Here is a 23,519-nt window from a genome sequence, read left to right on the forward strand (position 1 = left end):
ACGTTTACCCTGATACTCTATTTTTAATCCACAAACCACTGCGATCAGCTTCAATCATCTTGTTCTCGACCACGTGGTGAGATATTATGGCATCAGCTTCCCCAAGTAAAGGGGTCAACTGGAAAGGGCAGAACAGGACAGGGCTCCCCCACGGCATGGGCTGCCCCTTACCGCACTGGGTGATGTTCATCTCCTGCAAAGGGATGACTGCTGTGTCCATGTTCATGCAGTAGAGCTCCTGGGACTGCAGGTTGGCCTCGCCCTTCTCCTGCCAGAGCTGGATCCAGCGGATGTCGCAGCTGCAGTTAAAGAAGTTCCTCTCTAGTCTCCTACGGGCGGAGAGAGAGAAACGACAGTGGGGTGGGGAAGGAGGACCAGGGAGATCTCCTGGCTCTGTGCTCCCCAAGGACAAAGGGCACCAGGGAGATGCAAAGGGCTTTTCTGAGCTGATGGAGAAACTCCTCCATGGGGTATTCTGGAGCACATGGTTCCCATCTCTTCTTGCTCCAGAGAGATGGAGGTTGTGCATCCATGTGCTCACACACACTCCTCCCTGAACAAGGTTTTACATCTTCCAGGTCAACACACATGTACTCAACATCTTTCACTGCAAGGACTGCACAGCCATGGCTCAGTCCCACAGTAATGTCACCCCGACACCTCAGGCATTCATCTCTCAGCAAAGGAGCAGGCAGCTTCACACCGCCCTAAAATACTAATCCACATCCTAAAATTCTACGTCAGTGGGAGTCCAAGACCCTGCTGGGGAAAGCACACCTCCGGCTGCACCAGCACTCAGCAAAGCTGGCAGTTTTTCTCCTTAGTAATGTGTACAAACAGAGCCTCCCAGGGCTCCAGGACATGAGCTAATGTGCAGGATATCATGCATTTTAATCAAATCAAACAGCTCTGTGCTGAGACCCTGCTGACCCGGCCGGGAGAAAAGGAAAAAAGCACTGCCTTTAATGTACTTCATTTAAAACACACTTATACGTTTTATATACGATGAATGTTTATTATTATCGATTTTCCAACCTATTAACCATTTCATTTACATTTTAAAGCCCTCCGGCTCTCTGTGTAGATGCAAGGAGGATGGGTCCCAACAGGGGGGAGACCCCGGTGCTCAGCCAGGACAGAGCTACCAACCCAGGGGGCTGTCTCAGGAGAAAGCCTGGACAAAAGCCTGCCCCCCACATTACCATGAAGCAGAAAAAAAGCAGGGAGCAGAGGATTGAGCACTGAAAAGGTGAGCTCAGTCACCCCAGAAAAGAAGGGCTTCTCCAAACATCAATCCATTGCTCCACGTAGCGTTTGGATCCCTCCCATCAGACAAGGGGAAGCTGCTTTTCTGGTCCGTTCCACGCGTTACTGCAAAATTCATGCTTGCTTTTACAAAATTAATTCCACAGACTAACAGGATTTGGAAACAGCCTTCCAAACACGCGCAGCTGCTGTTGGGTCTGTAACGGCACTGCAAAAGCAGGAGGAGAAGGGAGCTTCTGTCAGCACCCAGGGCTGTTGAACTTTAATCCTAACGGTGTCAGGTTGATCCTCCTCATAGAACAAGATGTCATCTGGTTTTTATTTTTATTTTTAGAACAAACAGAGTTAAACTTCACTTCACGCCTTTTCCTTATTGTATTGCTTCCCCTTCACAAGCACCCAAACCTTCACAAGACAGGTACGAGGCCTAGACAAGAGACTTGAAGGCCAAAGCACCACATTTAAGAGGCCAGAGCAGATTGGCACAGCGATTTGGTGGGATCCAGATGACAAGGCACACTCTCTGCACACCACAATAGGTACAGTCAGTGCCTTGCACAGGCATCACAGCTTCATTGCAGCCCCAAATCCAGAGCCCACATTGTCTTGGGGACCCCACGTCAGTGCTGGCAGCAGGGCTGGATGCTGGGCAGGAGCAGGGGACAGAGCCTCAACATCCCAGGACAGCACGTAAGCAAGCAGGAGCTCAGCTGATGTTAGATCAGGTGGCTGGACATGTACCAGGGGCCAGGCAGTGAACAGGGGGAGCTCAGAGGCAGTGGGGGTGAAATTCTGCTCTGCTACAAATATCCTCATGAAACAAGGCTGCCGGGAGAGCCGCTGTCACAGCACTTAAGGGCAGCTCTGTAAGTAAGAGAAGGCAGCCTTCCCGGCCCATTGCTAATTCATGAGGGGCCATGAATAATACAGGAGGAGCGTGCTTCAGGGCAGAATTCACCCACGACCTGCCCCAGCACCAGTGATGTAACTCGCTCTAATCGAGGCCCCCACAGGGGCTTTTGCACAAATTAACTCCCATCACTGGCTGGACGTGCCAAGTGCCACCAGCTGCTGGCATGGCACCTCAGTGTGAATGCACCATGGGCATTAAGATGTGCACACAGATGTGTGCACCATTTTTCTCTCACATACTTGCAAAAAGCACGCTTGAGGTGTGGGAGATGCCTTTCCTCCTTGCTTGGAGCCTTCCCTGCCACGATGGCTGGCTCTCCAGAGAGGTCTACAGGGATTTCAGTGCTCACTCTGCCCTGGACCTGCCCCCAAAAATGAACCCCCATCTTTCTTCTCAGACCTCATCAGTGTCCCTGCCTTGTGGCATGCATGGCTCATTAGGAGCTGCGGCCCCTTCCAGCCCTTTCTCCTGCAATTGCTCTAACACATTCGCTCTTTCCTGTTGCAGATTTAACAAAAGCTAAAAGCAAAGGCTGGTCACAGGCTGGGCTAATGAGCACACGACAGAAGTGAATGAGGATATAGCTCTCCTCAAAGAGCACGTTGGCAGGGCTTGAACCACTCAGTCACCCCCAGCCAGCTCGGTCACCTCCGTTCCAGCATACAACAGAAATGAGTAAAAGCATCCCCAGTGCCTGTGACCCTCTGCTTGCGGAGATAAGCACGCCTCCCCTTCCCTGCAAAGAGGAGAAACACCTCAAGGAGCTTCCACCACGTGCTGTAAGGCACCACCACCACCCAAAGCTGAGGGACTTCGCACACGAAGCAGGTTTTTTTTGAGCTCGGCAGCTAACAAAGACACACACCCTGTCCCCTGTCTCATCAGCTAAAACAAAGCTGTCTGCAGCTAGAGCCTCTCGGAGGGCAGCAGAGATCGCTGCCACACTTGTGCTGTCTGTTTTGATTCACATAAAGCTGCTACCGAGGTTTCTCACGCTCGCAATTAAAACACTCTCCTACCTCGAGACTCAGCCTGCTTCCCCTAGCAGGAGAACCAAAGAGCGCCCAGCGGGGAGAGAGCAAAATCTATTTTCATTTTCCATTTCTATTTATTTCCCAAAGCCTGTGCTTCTCCTGGGGGTGCAGCCAGACTTGTTGTTTCCAAAGCTCTGCCAGAAAGGGAAGGGCTCAGACAGGGAGAGATGTACGGTGTCCGAAAACTGAATTAGCTAACACTCAGAGCACGCGAGTACCAGCCATCCAGCTCCAACTCTATTACCGTGACTGTTGGTGGCAATAAGTTTTTAAGCTAGAGGCACATTAAACGTTAAGTCAGGCTCATAACAGGGATGCTGCTGTGCCCCATCCCTACCAAAGCCTCTTGCTGTAGCATTGCAAAAACCTTCTGCAAGGCTTGCTGGCGGGGACTGCTAGTGTTAGAAATGGTCTGGGCAGAGCAGGGAGATGTTCAGGACTACAGGGTTTCAGACAACCAAGGAGGTAATTGGATCCAGAGTCTTAGGTCTTTCCGGGAAGGAATTTCTTGAAATGTCAGCCTTAAGCTCTCAGAGGACATGACAAAGGAAGCCAAGGACATGACAGAGGAAGCCAGCTGTGACTTGTGGATAAGAAAGGCTCTAAGCCCAGTGTTTATGAGCTGTTGCAAGTGTCAGACACTTCCCCACGCACACGGAGCTTCAGGCTTCGCAGAGCTGTGTACACACTGGCTTCAGCCCTGCTGGTCAAGGTCAGCCCGTGCCGTGGGAATTGAGGCTGGAGTTACTGGAAACCATTCCAAGCCCTGCTTCTGGCCAGGAGGAGGAAGAGATAATATCCTTTGGAAGTGTGCCTCATTTTTGCCATCCTTTCTTCGGTGAGTCAGCAGGGGACAAGCTCAGCTCTGTTCAACAAAAAAAACTCTGCTTTAAAGAGTTATCTTTCCTAGCTCGAGATGCCTCAAAGGCAGCCTAGAGGCTGTTTTGAGCCCCAGGTTTCCAGCCACCCTCCCCTCTCATGGAGTGGCACAATCTTCACGTGGCATGAACTTGATGTTAGCCTTCTACTCTCGCCTCCACAAGGGGCTTTGTCCGGTTGCACATTCCCTGGCACTTTCCATGTCACACAGCTGTGGCTCTTCTCCCAGCACCCTGCTGGAGACGATCCTCCCATCTCTTCCCTTCCCACCCTCTCTGAGCTGCACACTGAGGTTTGGCCTTCGCTGAAGTCCTGGGCCACATGTTCCATCTCCCTCCCAAATTCTGGAAGCCTCCTTGGAGCTCACCATGCCAAGAAGCTGTCTTCTACTCACCCATCTTCTGCATTGCTAAAAAAATAAAATACAATAAAATATGATATTTCTACTTTTGCACATCCTTTACCAATTTGTCTCCAGCTTGGGGATCCATTTATCCTCATTAGCAGCTGTAGCACTCAGGACCACGTCCACTCCACGAGAGAAAATATTTCTTTATCTTAATTCCCAGCATCTTTACGTGAATGATTATTCAAAGTGCATAGCTCAAGCTACAGCTCTGTGAGGTCTTCTCTGCAAAGCTCAGCAGTTTCCTGGCCCTGGCAAGGATGCTGCAAGCACATCTCCAAGCCACATTACCACCAGCTGAAACCTTCCTCTTCTTTCCTGCTCTAGGAACCAGCATCACCACATTATCCTGGTTGTACCTGTGCTCATGTGGAAAGAGGGCCCCTGGGGACACGGAGCCGAGGGAAGATGTGATGGGAACTAGCAGTGACAAAGCAATTCTTCTGAACACCGCCGACCAGACCAGGCTGTGGCTCCTGCTCAGCAGCAGCAGGCTCTAAGCCCATACCTCTAAGCTGATCACTTGAGCCCGTGCCAGGGGGTGGTGTGCCAAGAAGCCTGTCAGAGCACGATGGCAGGAGACGTCCAGACAAGTTGGGCGCTGCCAAGCCTCTTCAAAGGAAATGCTGACACCACGCTTCGTGACAGAGCTGCTGTCCCACTCCTCTCCTCTTCCTATCAGCCAGTCCCGTGACCTCCCACGTTCCTTCCCACGTTACTTTTTTCATCAATCAGGGCTCATTATCACTGAGAAAACCGCTCTGAGCACAGCTCCGATGGGAGCCAAATTGTTCACTTCGTTTCCGTTTGCCAGGCTGCAGAGCGTTGGCCCCAAGTGACTCTGCTGACACAGAGCGAGGCCACCTCCAGCCCACCAAATTCCCTGCCAGCATCAATGGCATGGCTCAACGCAGATGCATCCTTCATCTGGTGGGGACAAGTACACTTTGCTGCCCACACAGCACCATCTCGATTCCTCTTGGGCTGGTATTGGTCTTTTAAGCCTGACTTGGAAGACCTGGGACATGCCCAAAGAAAGAAGACAGATCCAAGTGAAACAAAACCACAAAAACGAGCTATGTTGGAAGCATCCCCATCAATCCTCAGGTTCACCATTACCCCAAGCCCTGCCGGTGCCCCTCACACCCAGGACCACAGCCCCATTTGCTCCTCCACACTTCCTGGGCAGGAACCATCAATCTGAGTTTTGCCAGACAGAGCAATGACAAGAAGTAAAGGTCTAAGCATACAAATGACTCACGCTATTACACTTGAAACCTGAGCCAGGCTTTAAAGAAATATTTGGGGTTGTAATCAGCGAGAGGACAAATCCCAGATTCAGCATTTTAAGTTTGCAAGCCAGACTCCCCATCAGGGGGGCGTTTCTCTATTTCTAATATCACTATTAGTATTTTTCATTTAACAATTTGACAGAAATAAAATACACTGCAGTAACACCAGTGATAACACACTTACTCCCACTTGAAAGACTGTCTTTATTCCTTCATAAGTCACTTCTGGCTTACAGCTCTATTGATCATCAGCGAGGATGAATGGAGCTTCCCAGGATCCTCTGGGAGAAATCCTACATATATATATATATATTTAGACCCACCAAACAACTATTTCTAAAATTCAACAAAACAGGTCATCAGGGCAACGCTCCATTGATTTCACGTCCACTTTTTCCTCGAGCACAGCACTGAACGCTCCATCAATAATTCAGCAGGCTGAAGGGCTCTGCTGCCCCAGGGGAGACCCTATCTCCTCACCCACACAGGAGCTGGGAGGAACCTCAACTGCTAGAGACCGAGGGAGTCATCCAACTAAAAAGCAGGGTTGTCTTCTAAAGAATGGCCAGCAGATAAAGAAATACAGCTGGTGTCACCCTCCAATAGAGGAAGGCCAAATCTTTGGGAAGATCCACTCAAAATCTGGCCCAGTGAGTATTTCTAAGAGTATCTCTAACCTTTTCCCAGGGTCAGCCAGCCATTTACTACCCCTGGAATGACTTGTTCATCATCCTGACGTTAATTAGCCAGCCCCTGTGAAGTTAAAAGAGAAGCAGTTCTGCTCTGGTGCTCCCATAGCCAGGGAATCCTCCCAGGGAAGGTGCTGACCACTGGACTTTTAGGTAATTATTCACGGGCTTCAAAACAGCTCTATATAAAGCTCCTTCCTCCTCTCAGCCTCCCTCTTCTCCCAGGGGGTACCTCTGGGATGGGACTTACAGTTCGAAGAGCCGCAGCGTCTGGAAGAGTTGCCATGACAGGGTGGTAAGCCGGTTACCAGAGAGGTCTCTGAAAATTAACGGGAAAAAAAGAAGTCACCGTAAATAATTCCCCCTGCGCGTGGCCCTACTGCCACCACAGAGCCCGTCATCCTCTGCAGGGCTGTCAAGCAGCGTAGGACCTAGCTCTAGGTTTCCTAATGAGAGATTTTAATGAGGATGAACCTGAATGGAAGTTCTCTTTTTATTATTATTTTACCCCCAAAGGGAAAAATGGTTTGTATCCTGCTGGAGCGTTAAAATAATAATGAAAACAAAAAAGATTTGTCTGATTCTTGCCCACGAATCCGGAGCTCAACCAACCATATGCAGAAAGAACAAGCCTAATTTTGTAAGTTGAACAAAAAGTTAAGTACAAACATCGTGTTAAAAATATTAACGACCGGGTTGAAGTGACAGAATTATGATTACCCAAGGCATCATCATACAATACTTAGTGGTTGTGCATTAGAAGCATCCTATTATGGCTGTTTGCACCCAGGGGTGTCACTGCCACAGCAGCTGACAGCTCCCTGCCCCTCCCTCCATCTGCCCAAGCTTGCCAAAACATAAATCTCATCAAAATCTCAAAAACATAAACCTCATCTACCTGGGAGAGCTTCATGACCCGGCAGATATCACCTCCTTGGCTGGAGGCCAGAGAGGATAAGAGTGCAAAAGCAACCTGAGAAGTACTAAAAGCAAAAGAGAAGAGGTATTTTGGGGGGCAGGCTACGCAGGGAGAAGGCAGCCACACAAAGAGAGCCTTGGGTTGACAGCAAGGTGAGAAGGAGATAATGAAATCAGGCAGCCTTTGGGGGAGCAGAGGGAGGGTGGCCGCACATGCTGGCAAAATCCCAAATCCTCCCATGTCTGTGCGAGCATCCAGACCTCCAGGAAACACAGGAGGGGGCACTTTGCATCCTCCTTCACCGAGCGCAGTCCCATCCCCATCAGCTCCCTTCCCATCAAGTCCCACCCGCCACCACATGCCCCTGCAAAACCCCGCTCCCAAATTCCGAATTTAGGAGCTGCTGCTGCAGCTCTCACACCAAAGGCTCTTCCTGAGCCTGGCAGACACCAGCCCAAGCACCCCGAGAGCACGGTGCTGCATCATTAAATTCTGGCTCTGCCTCGCATCAGACTACCCTGCTGCGTAAAGCGCCGAAAACCACAGGTTCCTTGCTTCACATGACTGAGATCCCACCATTCCTAAGGCTTTAGACAAATTGCTTCCAGCCGCCAACAAAGTTTAGGAAGGCAGCAAAAAATAGCAAGTGATGTTAAGCAGAAGAAAAACTAAAAAAAAAAAAGTCACAAAACTCCCTCCTTTATCCACCCCGGAGCACTCAGCACCTGGGAAGTTTGCAAAGACAGATGAAAAGTAGGAGGGGAAGGAGCAGCTCGCTTCTAGAGAAAAGTGAGACAGTAAACTCCCTCCCCCTACACAGGGAGAAGAAAGAAGCGTAAAGGGGATGCAGGAGAGACAGCAAGATGTGGGAGAGAGGCAGAGATGCAGAGGAGGGAGTGAGTCTTGCTAGAATGTCCTTTCTCAAAGGTCATGTTTTGCTACATTAGGCAGAAATGTCAAGAGAAAATTGGATTCTGAAAGAGAAGAGAAAAAACAACAGGCTTTCCACGCAAATAAGGGAATCAAAAATAGCATGATCATGTTATTACAATTTAGGGCACAGAGATGGAGAAAGGAAGCGCCCTCACTAATGCAGGCAGCTTTGCCAGGCAGATGCGCTCCGCTTCTCTCCTCCGCTCTCTGCAAACCCGCTCCTAGCGCCCACCTGCCCCAAAAAGCCACAACCCACAGCGAGGGTTTAGGGGCAGTGGAGGAGCCTCTTCATGCAGACGTCTGCTCCTGCTCTGGCAGGGCTGGCAGTGCCTGATCTGACTGCAGGACAGGTCAGGAGGGATACGCCAGCAGCTCCATGTCAGGGCAGGCAGGACACAGGCAGGGAGGAGTGCGTTCGTCACCCAACAGACACACCAGACACCTTAAAATGTCAGCAAGGCCCTCGTAAAATGGCCCCTGGTATCAATGTGGAGACAGAAATGCATCGTTTAGGTTGCAAAGGCAAACACTGGAAAGGTCAGGAATGCCAGGACCGGGTGTGCAGGTGCAAAGGGTCCATCCACCAACTGCACAGACACGGAGCTGCTGCAGAAAAACCTCCCTGCATGGCCCCGATCTCTCCCCAGAATAGATCCATCCCCTGCACCGGATGGGGCAGGTTTCCTGGGGAAAATAGCGTGTGATTATGTAATTAGAGACGGTATCGCAGTACATGCACACGAGGAGATTAAATTACAGCTCCGCGGGTGAACGAAGCTCTGGCATTTTGTAACTCCTCTTCGGCACTCGCAAGGTTCCCACCGTGCTCTAACCCCAGCCATGCACACCAAGCTTCCCAGTGTTTGTAAGGCATAGGAGAGGAGGATTGGGGAAGAGCAAGACCTTCCCCATCAAGGACTAGCCCTCTCCCACCTCCAGCTGCTCACACTGCTTGGGAGGCCAGAAATCCATTATCACTTCCATGTCCCCACCATTTCCAGTGACCTGAGACCACCACCTTCCACTCTTCACTCTCCAGCCACCCCCAAACACTCCTCATCCCCAAACTCCTCATCCACGCCCAAATCTCTTATGATCTTCCCACCCTCCACATCCTCCCATTCCATCCCCAGTGTCCCAATAAGAGCTGCCCCCCACATCTCCCCCCAAAAATCCTCTACCAAACTTCTCCCTCCAAATGGATCAAGAGATCCTACGTGAGACCCTAGAGAAATAAATTTGGGTGCCACAAGGCTGGAAAGTGTGGGTGTCACATGAAACTCAGGCAAGTTACCTGGGAACACTGTAGAAGTCTCCAAGCAATACCAGAGGGATTTCTTTTCCTTTATTTTTAATTCAATTCAGTTTTGGCACACGTGTATGGGAAGAGCAAAATTAAGTCTTTCCTGCAATGCCTGCTCCTTGATGAGCAGTGTTCCCCCCTCCACAGGAGGGATGCAGGTGCTGGGACAGAAGCATCACCAGTGTTTTCTGGCTTGAGCCAAGCAGCCCATTTCCCCCATCTACCACCTGAACAGATTTTCTTTGAAACTTGAAAGGAATCATTAAAAAAAAAAAAAAATGCCTTCAGCCAGGAGCAGACACCCAACACAGAAAACTTCAGCCTGAGCAATTAAAATTTGGCAGTTGCAGGGAAGTGGAAGCAGTCGTGGAGCAGAGCGTGCCAGACAACCTTTCTAACAGGCTGTGCATCAGCTCCACCTGTAATAAAATCTGGCACATCACGAGCCGAGGAGACGCAGGGGGAGAGGAGCAAAACGCCTTCCCCACGTATTTCAAGGCGGCAAGCACGAGCGTGCCTCGGGACGGAGCTGCCATCAGCACTCCCGTAACGCCGTCAAGCTGCTGTTTTGCCGTGGGACGTGTTCTCCATCACTCACAAGACACTGCTTTCCCCAGGGCAGCCTATGTAGAAAGAGCTGCCAGGGGGCTTTTTGCCTCCCGAGGAGGTCTCAAAGCTGCAGGGAGGGACATGAAAGAGGGACCTGGACCCACACAGCCCGGAGCGAGGGGACTTTCCTGAAAATGGAAGCAGCGTGTTCTTCTTTTCCCTCAATTACCCAGCTGCCAAAAGAGTTCCCACTATTAAAGCCATTTTTATTCAGCTAAATTAAGCCGGATGCCTCATTAATGACACCAACAAGCAAGAGCCCCTGTAATTAAACTGTAAGCTATATTATATGGTTCAGCCCGACGCAGTGGCAGAAACGCTGCTGGGGAGGGACTCTCCTCGCCTGTCCCTCCTCCACTCGCCCTTATTTTCAACCTGACACATTTTCTCCTGCATGGGACAAGTCTTCCATGTATTTTAATAACAGTGCTGCTCTGGAAGTCCTGATTGCAGGATTCACTGCACGGAGCAGCTGGGGTTGGAGGAACTCAAGCAACAGCCTGGCACACATTCGAGGTGAAAAGTACCCCCTCAGCTGCCCTCCTCAGCACGGGATGTGCCAGTGGCACCACACCTGACTGCTTTGGTCCCTCCCGTGCCCTGGACACCCTATCCAGCACAGCGGGTGCTTCCCGTCATCTCACAGCTCACTGGGGATTTGGCTCAGTACTGGTGGCTGCAGGAGAGGACAAGGCTGGCAGCTGGAGGTATAGGGGTAGCTACATCCAGGCTTCATCTCTGCAGCAAGTAAGGCACTGAAGCTGGGTTTGAAACAGCAAAACACTGGAGTCATTCTGGGGCTTACTCATCTCTGACAGATCACTCCGGTGACCTCTAAAAGCAGTGCCACATGCCCCTCCTGCCCTCTCCATCACTCTCCCTCCCTTCCCTGCGTAGTAAGCAGCTTTGTTCATTAAGGAAAAAAAAAAAAAACAAACTGTCCTTTCTTAATGAATGTGCTAAAATTACCCCAGCAAGTCCCAGAAGCAGTGGAAGTATGGTCTCACCACAAATCAGGCTCTACAGACATTGGGCTCAATTGAGATCTCTGACAGCTGAGCGCCAAGCCCCAGCAGGACACACCTGAGGCAGCGCCTGTGGAAGTGCCAGATGATGCCAAGCACACCCAGAAAGTGGGGATAGGCAGGGCAGGAACTGCCCAGGCTCCAGACACAGAGGAGTAAAAAAGCTTCCAAGGCTCAATCTTCCCTTGGGAGCTCAGACACCACAACTCCCTCCTTGCTGAAGTCCACGGCACTGTGCCACACTCCATGAGGCACCTGAACTCACATGGTGCATCCCATCACATCATCTCATTCACCCCAAATTACATCTCATTCTAAGACTAGAGCCAGAATTTGCAACAGTCTCCCAAGCTCAAAGCCTCCTGCGTCAGAAGAGAGTGGAAGACCCTCGTCACGGAGGCAAGGAGAAACCCTGCCACCCCAAGCCCGTGTCCCTCCCCGCCTCCTGCTTACAAGCCCGTGATTTGCAAACCCCGAACGTCACTGAAACAGGATCGAAGGAGGTGGAGAGGGGCTGGTCCTCTGCATTGTTCTTTAAACAATAGCATTAAAAAGCAGAAGTAGCAGAGCAGGGCGAGGGCGTGCGGCACCACGCCTCCGCCGCAGCTCCGCGGCACATCTGCCTCGCCTCTCACCGCCCCTGCCAGCACCGCCAGACCTCTCCTGCTGCTGCCTCCAGACTAAGCACTTTAAAGGCCATCCCTGACCCTGTGATGCCTCCACACCCTCCAAGTCATCTCGTCAGAGGGATGTCCCAGCTGCATTCAGCTTTGTTTGGAGGCACCATCCCTCGGAGCTCGTTGTTGCGCACGGTTTTGGTTCAGCGCGCGGTGCAGATGGGAGCAGCCACCAGATGTGGGTAATAACATCCCCATGCTCTGAGGCGGATCAGATGCAGGGATCCAGCCCTCCCAACTACATTTGTTGTGTGCTGTTTACACTTGCTCTTCTCCGCAGACATCTGGGCTCTCCCAGGACTCGAGGAAAGGTTAAAAGCTAGGTCAGCCCTGCAGTCGCTTTCCCTCTGCCTGCCAGCTTCCCCGCAGGGCAGAGTCCAGCAGCAGCCACAAAACCTGCCAGGCTCCCGCTCAAGGAAAAGAAAATTAGCATGCAACAGGCAACAACCCTTCCCCCTGGCTGTCCTCCTGCCACCGAGATATCCTCAGGGATGCTCTGACCCCACCCTGCTTCTTTTCTCCCAGCCTGTAGTCCTCCTAGGCCTGGAACATAACTCTACAGTGGGTTTCTCTCCTGCTTTGACACACAGAAATAATATTGGAGATTCGTACTGATTGAGAAAAAAGGGTTGCCAGCCAACAGCTCCAGCAAGGGGCTGGGTTTATCCTGCCTGCTTGCTTCACGTTGCGTGTTTCTTCAAGACAGAAACAGCAAGCGACGGGGGAATGCCTCCTACTCACAAGTTTCCAGCAGGCCCAGAGCAAACCAGACGGCTGCAGGAGAGAAAAACCACCCCGCTGCGCTGAGACACGGCACAAGGAGACGGCACAGGATGGAAAACCCTTAACGGGCATTTCCCAGAGAGGGGCTGGGACAGCAGCAAGGGCCCTTCAGGTCCTCTGAAGAAAGGAAGGGGTACAAAAATTAATACAATCACACACCTATATCTCCCAGCAACAGCAAAACAACAGGGCATAAGGCGGGCTAAGCTCTCGGCAGACACCGCTAAATGGTTTCCAATTAATTAACTGATTACATGATAGAACAGAAGGGGATTCAAGTGAGAGCTGTTGACCTTTAAGAATAATTAATATCATCAGGATCGCAAAACTTGTCCAAGAAAAATAATTAGGAAGATTCTAATATTGCTTCCAAAGCCAGGCTGGAGGGGAAGAGGAAGGTTCTGGTTAATTTACAAGCACATTTCCCAAGTATTTCCTAGCAAACCCATTTCTCCTTTATATTTACTTCCTATAGAACTGATACAGGCATATTTTCCTCTCCTATTAAACCCCCCTCTTCTCTCCAGACCCCTTTTTCCATCATTTTTCCATACCTCACCCCATGGCCACATGGATCCAGCATGGAAAAAGGGCTGGAGAGGCCCAAAGCCTGCTGTGCAGGAGGCACAGCAGTGAGCTGCCCGGGGAAGGCCTCACGAATACCCTGCAAGGATTTTGCACAAGCAGCCAACATTTCTTGCAAGGGAAGCATGAAAAAAAATCCACAGCCTTGGAACGAAACCCACCTTCACAGCAAATAAATAAGTTTCCTTTGCTGCTTATTACCGTTCAAACTTCTGCGGCTTGACACTTCACTAAATTATAGATAAAAGGAAAAATGGTCTTCCTGGGCTCGGGAAAGGCGGCGGCTGCCAAAGAGCCGTGTTTACAGCAGCTAATGAAAAGAGAGCTGCCATTAGCCCCCGGCACTCACCCACCTCCCTGCTGGGGGCGGCGAGGTGCCCGTGTCCTCCCATCTCCTGGGAGCAGAGGCTGCACTCTGCGAGGGCGCAGAGCTGGGGAAACGGGGTTGTGCTCATGGGGGTTGGACAGGGTGCAGGGCTGGGGACTACGATCCTCCAAGGGGACCACGCTCCTCCACAGGGACCACGCTGTCTGCCAGCAGATCTGGCAGCTGCCTCTCCCCGTGCCGTGCAGAGGCTCCTGGTCGCAGCAGGAGGTGAGGCTGAGACGCTCTCGCTGCACCCCATCAGCCAAAACCTCAGCCTAGCAGACAGACAGCGCTGAGCAGAGAGCTGCCTCGCTCCAGGCTGCTGCTTCCCCCCGGGGATCCATGGGGAGCAGGTGCCTGAGAGCACACCTGAGCACGGATGTAGCGTTTTGGGGTAGAAACGTTCTTTTTTTGCAGTTGCTGAGCGCACACACAGGGGAGAATTGCGCTGAGCGGAGACTTGCCGACAGCTACACCTGAGCCTTGGTGTGATGCACCTCGTCGTGGCTCCAGGCACACCTAGCAAAGGGCAGCAGGGGGCTGTTGGTGGCTAAAGGCAGCCAGCCCCTGCTTATTACAGTGCTCACTCAGCCGTGCCAAAAGCAGAAACATGTTTTGTCCTTGGCAATTAGTTCTGTCAAAAAAAAAAAAAAAAAAAAAAACGCACTAGAATATTTTTCACGTTCTTCTCAACACATCTTGTACTTAAAGAGAAATACCTTTCCTCCACCCTTTATCTACAAATGTTGGTCACTGTCAGTATTTTTAAATGAAAAACATAATCACCACGAAGCACAGAGTGCTTCAGACTGCAGCAGGCATTCCTTCATTATTCTGCGATAGCAAATTGCCCACAATTATCAACAGGCACAACTGGATAAAACAAACATTTAACCAAGCCCCGTGAGCTGCAGCGAGGCTGGGTGAGCTCAGCCCCAGCCAGCTGCCGGGTAGCGGTGCTGCAGGATGATTCCACTCCTGCTGCAGAACAACGCCGGTGCCAGGAGCCACTGCAGTTCAGAAAGTTTATATTGCATCTGTCAAGCAGGCGTCTCGGCAGCCTCGCTTCACATGAGGGAGGGACAGAAGGATAAGGGTGGCGCTGGTGAAGGAACCAGGCTGGGCTCTCCTCGGTGGACTCACACCGGGTTGTTTTACATTGCCACCGTTCCCCTCGCTGCCCTGGGGCTGGAAAGGGAGGGAGGGGATGCGAGGGAAAAGGAAGAGGAGGCAGAGAGGCCATGCGCCAGGTTGGGGCTGAGTGGGAGGCAGGGAAGCCAGGAGGCTGAAGCTGGGAGGCCCGAAAACCTGGAGGCTGGGAGGCAGAAAGGCCCGGTTAGAGGCAGAAAAGCCCAGACACGGGCTGGAGGCTTGAAGCAGCAAGGCTCAGCCATGAGCAGGAGGATGAGGGTAGGAAGGCAGGAGGCTGGGGATGGAGGCTGGAGGAGCAGAGGGCGGCGAGGCCGGCCCTGTCCATGGTGCTGAAGCCCAGACGCGTGGAGCATGCTGCCCGGAGAGGCCGTGCAGGTACATGGCCTCATGGCTCCCTGCAGAGCAGAGGACATCCAACACACTCCCTGTTCAACCCAAGGGTCAGATCTGTCCCCCCCAGCTTCCATTCTCCAGTCACCCCCAGCTCCTGGGGAAGACAGACCTCGCGCTCCTACAGGCAGCCTCATCAACATCCCAGCCTCTCGCACCCAATAATTCACAGCTCATTCCTTCACCAATACAAGGAGGGGGGGGGGCTGGTGGGAAACTTCCCCCCTCCCTACGTTTTTCTAATAAAGTTTTATAATTCCAATAAAACACACGACTGCCTAACTTATGACATTTAAATTCTTGCCTAGTCACACACCATCATGAATTAATGTCCCATCATTCATGTCCTGTCGTGTCTTATTGCTCAAATAACATATGATTTGAATGTTTCTATTTTTCTGCCCTGGTGCTTATTGCCTGTACATCAAAAATGGAAAGTCATCCCTGCAATCAGCCTGTTAGGAAACCAGTATCATGGAAAGAGAAATCCCAGGTGAGATCATTTGTGTGGTCACGTAGCTTTCAGTCATCCTGCCATGACTGTTCTCTCCTTCTCCCAGCAGCTTCCCATGCCCTTGGGTCCTTTCTGGAGAAAGTCCTCCTCCCTGTGCAGTAACTCTTACGTTGTCCCAGGCAAATAAGACATATCTTATACCACATCTAATCAGCTGAGCCCCAGCATTTGGGGAGAAAGCAAAAGGAACAGCCAGAGGAGGTTTCTTGAGCACCTCCATTCTGCAGGGACCCCAGGAACAAAATCTGGTCATTGTCACTCCCAAGTCACCTGGGATCAGCTCATTCTGTGCAGCTGGTTTTCTCTTCTGAGAGATCAAAAGAGATGGGGTGAGGTTTAACTACAACAACTACATCTCTGCCTCAGGATTGCATCCAAGAGGAATTTTTGGCATCTCTTTGAAGGGAAGCTCACAACAAGACGTGTCAGGCTATTGTTGCACAACAAGGACTATGTGACAGAGAATGAGCACCTCCCCCCAAAAAAATGTACATTTAGAGTTCACTTTTTACCCCATCCTGAAATACTTTGCCCCAAACCTGAAATAAGGCTTGTAAAGAGACCAGAGAAAATCCCCATAACAAGAAACATCTGGGCAACCTCTTTCAGAACATCCCCAACATCGTCTGCAGCCTTTTTAAAGGGAAGAAAGGTAAAACAGAAACATTCCAGAAATGCAGTTTCCCCTTTCACACATCTGCCAGAAGACAACTGGTCAATCTTCAGAAAGGGAAATAAATGCCACCGCCACACAACACAACTAGAAACAACATTTCAACATCTCAAAGGAAGGAAGGAGAGCCAAAGCCAGAGCAATATCCTGAGAGCCCAGGTACTAGAGCGATGGGCACAACATAAGAATCTGAGCAGGCAACAAATATTTGTGATAGCATTACTATAACTCATCTTACATTGCAAACACATCCCACAATTCAAGGCTGGATATCACTAGAAAGCATACCAGGTGTTAGGCTTGCAAACAGATTGAATAAAAGTAGAGAAAGCAAATGTTGTTATTCCAGGTGGAGAATCAAGGCAGGATAAATCCTACCCAAGGATGCGCAGTACTTGAGTTAGAAAGTTTCTTTCTCAGGTCCCATTAGAGTGTATAGTACACAAACTCACTGTTCCACCTCCTATTATAATGCAATAAACCTCGTCCACAGCTCACTGAAGCAGCCTGCAGTCAGAAATCCTATACCCAGCCCTCCAAACACAGGTCAAACGATTTCAACCCAGCCTGAAGGAAAGCCACAGTCCTGCAGGGATCTGGGCTCTCCTCTGGCGTTGCATAGAATGCCTGATATAACGCAGAACCTGCCTCTGCTGCTGCAGGAAAATGAGGAGCTGCAGTTACCTGCTTATCAGTCACCTGCGGTAACAGCTGGGAATAAACACGCCATCAAACCCACCACTGGCAATTAGCATAGCTCTGAGCTCATCCAGGGTACAGAGCAGGCAGGGAGTCAGACAGGAAAGTTTATGGAAGCAGAGGAGACGCTGCTGTTTATTTTAGTGACTGCACTATAAGTGAGCCCATCATTTTATAGAAGAACTAGAGACATGGGGGAAAACGCCTCCAAGTAAATCACAGCACGGAGGCTTGCTCCAGGAAGGCATTCGGGCAGTAACATCTTTAGAGTGCAAGTTGGAATCAGATGGTAACCAGACTGTCTGCTTGGTAAGGAATAACGAAGGAACATTCAGCTAACAGAAGTGAAAGGCTATTTAATTTTTTCTCATATTACTTTTTTTTTTTTTTGCCTACAGTCATGGGAAAAAAAAAAAGTTTCCTATTTAGTCCTCTGCAAACGCAAAATATAACACAATAAATTATCAAGGAGCTGGTTTAGTTAAACACATTTTACTTCATACTCCCAGAGAGCTAAGAGCTCACATATAGTCATTTACTGTGCCCCAGCTGATACACAGGCCTTGTTAGACTGCAGTAGCTCAAGAGTACAGAAAGGAAATCATAAACAATTAACACATGACAGTTTGGATTAGGAGGAGACTGCCAAGATGAATACGAGAGCAGCGTAGTGATGAAAGGACAGAACATGGAGAAGTCATCAGGAAGACAGAGAAAGGGTAATTGTACATCCAGAACCAAGCGATGGATTGCAAGCAGCCAAGGGTGTGGAGTTGTTTACAGGAGGAGAGTAAAAAAGAGAGAATTTAACTCTGCCTCCTATCCACGAGTGGCTCTTTTAGAGGCAGGCAATAGATCATTAAACACAAAGCACGGAAAACGACCCTCAAGCCATGACTGAGAGGGAACGGTGCTATACTTGCAATGATTCAAAGTCTGATATTTTGTTTATTTCTTTATTTAGTGTAAGATCTTGATTGAGCTCCCAGACGCACAGAGCTAGGAAGGTGAACCTTGCCAGCCTTGCAAATCTGTTGCCTGCAGCCCTCGCAAGCAGGCGGGCCTCAGCTGCTGGAAGGCTTCAAGTGCTGTCCCAAAACAGCACTGAAGAACATACAGAGAAACCTGCCAACCCTGAGCCGCCTCAGCCACCTCAATTTTCAGGGGACACAGCTCAGTTTCTTTCTCAAAGCCTAAAACCATGAACACCCCTGGGAAGTCCTGTGTCAAAGCCCCAGACTACTTCTCCCACCAGGGCACCAGGTCCATGTGATGCTGCACAGCTTCAGGAGCCCAGCCATGACACCAAGGCCAACTCCACCCTCAAAGCAGCAGAGGGTTGTCAAAGGAAAAAAAATATATATATATATAAATATACACACATACACACCACTAGCAGTATGACACAGATGAAAACTTCTGGAGATCAGAGGGCCATCTAACCACATGATACTCCAAAAACAAGTGCAGCCTGCATAAAATACTCCCGAAGCCCACTCTGGCTGTACTCGAGGACTCCATTTTTAAGATGCTTGGGTGAAGACCGGAGGAGAAAGCTCTGTCCTCAATGCCATCATGCTCTGGCAGGCAGCACTGAGTGCTCTTTGACAGAAGCTGTGTCTTGGCCAGCCCACAAACCAATTTAGAGCATGTATAAACCTCCAAAGATAGCTTAAGAAGGGCTTCTAAATGCAAGCAGAAATGGCAATTATTAATTTCCTAAATAGAATCTGACTACTTAAGCTTTATTTAAAAGCGTGCCTGTCTCTATAATTACACAGCCTTAATTTGTTTTCTTTACTCCACAATAAATAAATAAGGTGCACACAATTACCCTCTGCAAACACAAGCCCGTGCCTCCTGGCTGGCTGGCCTCGCGTGCTGCTGCCCAGGAAAGCATTCAGAAGGGATCAGCCTCTTCAGGACCTCTTTCCCGGCACAGGGACACTCAGACACTGCAAACAAGTTGAATTAAATTGGCCAAACTGTTCCAGTGTTACTTACTAGGAGGACAGGCAGAGTAAGAGTATGTAGGACTTTTTCCTTAATGAGCTGTGCTGCATATAGTGACATAGTAAGTATGCATTTAGATTGTTTATGTCTCAAATTTAGGAACTATATCATCCTAAAGCCTCCCTGTACATCTCAAGCCAAAGACTGAGGCTTTCTGTCATCACTAAATACCTCCTACGCTCTTCTGCACAGCCTACTATCACTAATTTACGCTGATCTGGGCTACGAGGGCTTGGTTTTCCACAACCTAGACCTGCAGGTCCTCACATCCAGTGCATGGCGTTCCCCAGGACCCTTCCCATATTAGCCAAAAGACTGTCAAAGCTACATAGAAATAGGAACAGGAACCTGTCAATGCAACTTAGCCCAGAAAAAAAAAAAATCCAGATGTAAACTGGATGACCTTCAGTTTACATTAGATCCGCATCCACCCCATTTAACATCCAAGCAGTGCTTGTTCTAGAAGAAATCAATGGCCTCAGCCCAAGTGCCAGCAGAAGAGGTAAATCCACATTAAAACCCAGCTATATTTTGGATTAATTGTGTCTAACAGTGATCGGTTTCACAGCACTAATGTTTGGACAAGCCGTGGAGCCTTAGCGCTGCTCATTCAAGGAAAAGGATCCAAAGCTATTTCTGTGTATACACCTCTGGCTCCCTGTCACCAATTCTGGCTCCTCTACCAATTCGATTTGTTCAGCTTACATCTTACATCTGTACAGCTGATTTCAAACCTTAAAGGTCAGGAACAACCCTACCAGCCTGCACTCGGGAGCACGTGGAAATCTACCACTTAGGCAGATGAATGCTGAAAACCCCTTCATGGTTTTTCCAGTGGTCCCCCCTGACTTTGCAATGGGGAAGGGGGAATAAACAAACACACACACTGAACCTCATCCAGAACCATTATTTTAAACCCCCACAAACCCGAGCTTCTGCAATTACAGCAGGGATAAGTGATCTGCTTGTGATTGCACAGCTGGGGTCTGAAGACAAGTGCGTGCACTGAGGAAGGACCAGAAATAGAAGCTGCTGGGAGAAGGCAGAGAGATCTGGCCCATCTGAGGGGAGGAAGCCTTGATGAGAGGCACTGGGAAAAAAAGTCACTTCAGCAGGAGCCTGGGATTCAACCTAGGATGGGGAAGGATAGGGGGAAACAGCTACTGAGTCCTTGTCATTTGTACAAAAGCTTCGTGTGGAAAAATGCCTGCTGTGGTTCAGACCCAGCTTGCAGCACCCCACAAGGTCCAGCCCAGTGCTGGTCCACTTTGACAGTAAAGCCTCTGTGTTGTTTGTTGGACACGTTTGGAGTCTATAGGCTCAACTCCGCCTGCACCCCTCCAAACACTCACAGCAGTAACCCCACAAGCCTCAAGCCCAGCATCCCACAACCCATCCAGCACCGCCACCAGCAGACAACCACCCCATAAGGGGACTGGAACAGCATCCCTCGATCCTCTCAGCTACTGCACCAGTTAAAGCAGCCTGAGACATACAGCAGGGTGACATTTCCATTAATCCTTTTATCCCTGGCACCTGCGTGCAGTGGTTGCAGAGAACACCAGGACCACAGCGAGCTGACACCAAGCTGAGCAGCAGCTGGAGGGCAGCCGAGGAGGTGCCCCAATGTGCTTGCATGGTCCCATGGGCACACAGGGGGCCCCAGGTGGCACCATAGACTCAGGGTTGGAGAGCCCCAGGAAAAGGAAGCCAGCACCATGCCCCAAAGGGCTCGAGGGAGCCAAAATCCCTGCAAGACCCAGGTCTCCACCCCCAGAGACTGAGCACCCGCCACCAGGAGCAGCCACTTTGCAAATATTCACACACCAGGACCACGCTGTCGAGTGCCAGCACCAGCATCAAAACCCACTGGCAAGCACCAACCCAATAATGCACTTACTTGCCTCGAGCTTCAAAAGGCAAGGAAAGAAAGATGTTAAGAACATGATCAATCTTACGCGGCTCAAGCAGTAAACAAACACATATTTCATCACAACATACCAACCTCAGCTCCTGACACAAGATGGATATGTTTCTTTTTTTTTTTCCCCCATCTCAAAAGTAATATCAAAAGACGAAAACAAACGTTTGCTGAAAGAACAGCAACAGTTGCATGTGCACACACTTAACGACACGTTCAGACTCCAAACGAGTGTACATCTTTCTAATCTCCTATGATAACCAAACTAATTTCATCAGGAATCAAATGTTATTCATTTTTGTCTGTTATATGCATAAACAGCAACAGCACAATTGACAAACTATCCCCCAAAAATCAATTGCGAGATGTATTTTAGAGAGAACGTTTCCCAGTAACAAACATCAACAGAAAATGCAAAACAAATGCTGCAATCAAAATAATAAAGCACGGAAATGGGGAAAATCCCAGCGTTCAGCGTCAAGGAGGTTTTATTATAAGGAAATATGCACTTTTTAAACTCAAAACGGCCCCATGTTTGTTTGCAATGCCCTTAACCATTCGTGCCCTTTGGTACTGCAGATCTCCTATTTAGCAAGTACTTTACCGTCACTTAGCAACTGTAACTGCTTTTCAAAAAAAAAAAAAAAAAAAAAAAAAGCTTGGGGGGTTTTCAGTTTACTTCACCTCCAAGCAGACATCAAAAAGACAAACATACCCGGCCCTGCAGGTCGTGTCCACCTCCCCTGACCAGTAACACCCCATGCTGGTGACCCCATGCAGCCACACGCTGCCATTTTTTCCCCACTAATGTCTGTTTCTAAAAAGCAGGGAGATGCTTTTTAGATGCTCTTCATCCAGCCCATCAGCTCACGCCCAAGGCTGTGGGCTTCTCACCAACCCTTTTTCACCCCACTTTTTTCTTTTCTTTTTTAAAATCTTTATCAGAGCCAAGAAGTGGTTGATCTCGGACAGGGTTGCTTTGACAAGGTATTTTAAGCCCAGGAAGCACCATCCATGCTTGCCCAAAATTCAGGGTCTGTTTATCACCTTCGGAAAAGCAAATATATGACCAGAGGAGAAATCAGTGCCTTTAGGCTTCAGACTTGAGGAAATTCCCTGGGACACCATACGTGATGGCTAACAGTGCCCCAGGAGCTGGGCACTTGTGCAACACCCCACAAAAACACTGCTCCTGCCCTTTGGCACAAAACCTCCCCATCCCATGCTCATGGCAGATGCCAGCTTACAAACCCAATAATTAGGGGCAGAGTTGGCAACGTAAAGGCTACCTCCCAGCCCTGTCCCCTCCAGCATCCTCCCTCCTGCTGCTTTGGGGTGTTGTGGCCACAGCCTCACTGCAGGAGCAGCAGGGATGGGGACAGGGACGGGAGCAGAGCACACTCACATGTAGCGCAGGTGAGGGTTCTTCGCAAAGGCCCGGGGCTGGATATTTCGTAGTCCTGAGTTCCTGATTGTCCTGGAAAGAGATTTGAGAGAGCAGCAATGGAATTGAGGCTGAAGCCTGCTCTGAAGCCTCACGCTGTGAGTGCCAGAGGCAGCGCCCCAGTGCTGGGAGCCCTCTGGGGACACACATCTCATCCCAGCCAAGTGCAGAGGAAATTGGGCTTTGCAGTTTTGTCTGACATGGTGGCCACATAACTGAGCACCTGCTGGGCAACTCCCTTCCCCCTGCTCCACCAGTACAAGCTGGAGCAGCCCCCAGCACCTCCCACTGCTCCCAGTCTCCACCAGCAGCACTGCCTGCTGCCCCCCCCCCAGCAAACCCAGCCCCAGGGAAAACCCCTCTGCATGGAGCCCAGGAGGAAGAGGTGAGCTCAGGAGTTGTGGACATCAGAGGGGGATCCTCTTCCTATCCTGTTCTGAGGAACCAGGATTTATCAAATACCCGCTGCAGACAAAGGTATTGTGGCTGGTTTTGGGGTTCTTAGGTGGTTCTTAATGGGGTGCAGTTACTGAGTGCTGACAAATAAGCACGTTTCCTCCTGCATGTGGGCACCCTGGACCTAACATAAGCTTCCAACAAAACCCATTAGCACCCCCTGATTAACCCTGAGCAGCACTGTGCGTCCCAAGGGAGCAGCATCCAGTGGAGCCCATGGTGCTCCCAGCTCCAGACAGGTGCAGGAGGGGGATTTAAGAGACAAGGGGGTACCCAGGCTTCCCAAGCACCTAGCAAACCACTGCAGCCTCACAGATCTCAGTTTCCCCACCCGTGATGGGCAAGATGAGGCTCTCCCGACACCGGGGGGCTGTGCAGGGAGACACCATTCCCTTATTGTGCAGCCCCACCGTGACCACATCCATACAAAATGGGAACCAACAGCCCAGCATTGAAGGATCGGTGGAGACAGCTGGAAATTCACATTGTGGGACTGAAATGACTCAGAACAATGCACAAGCCCAGCACCAGAACAGCGGGGGAGAAGGGAGGTCAGGGCTGATGTGTGTTGACAGAG

At 50.2% G+C, this 23,519-nt stretch overlaps 1 protein-coding gene across 8 annotated transcripts in view; it reads right to left on the minus strand.

Moving 5' to 3' along the window:
• NTRK3 (neurotrophic receptor tyrosine kinase 3) overlaps nt 1-23,519 on the minus strand; it is a 195,306-nt gene that overhangs the window by 145,072 nt on the left and 26,715 nt on the right. For all 8 annotated transcript variants that reach the window (XR_014696952.1, XM_084532677.1, XM_084532678.1 and 5 more), the window contains 3 exons: nt 22,448-22,519; nt 6,730-6,798; nt 172-329 (listed from right to left, as the gene is read on the minus strand). Coding sequence is in view for 7 of the 8 variants with exons in the window: in XM_084532677.1 (XP_084388803.1) it covers nt 172-329; nt 6,730-6,798; nt 22,448-22,519 (299 nt within the window). In the remaining variant the exon portion in view is untranslated. The remainder of the gene's footprint in view (nt 1-171; nt 330-6,729; nt 6,799-22,447; nt 22,520-23,519) is intronic.

This window comes from Aythya ferina (genome assembly GCF_964211825.1).
Source record: "Aythya ferina genome assembly, chromosome: 11".
Taxonomy (NCBI): Eukaryota; Metazoa; Chordata; class Aves; order Anseriformes; family Anatidae; genus Aythya; species Aythya ferina.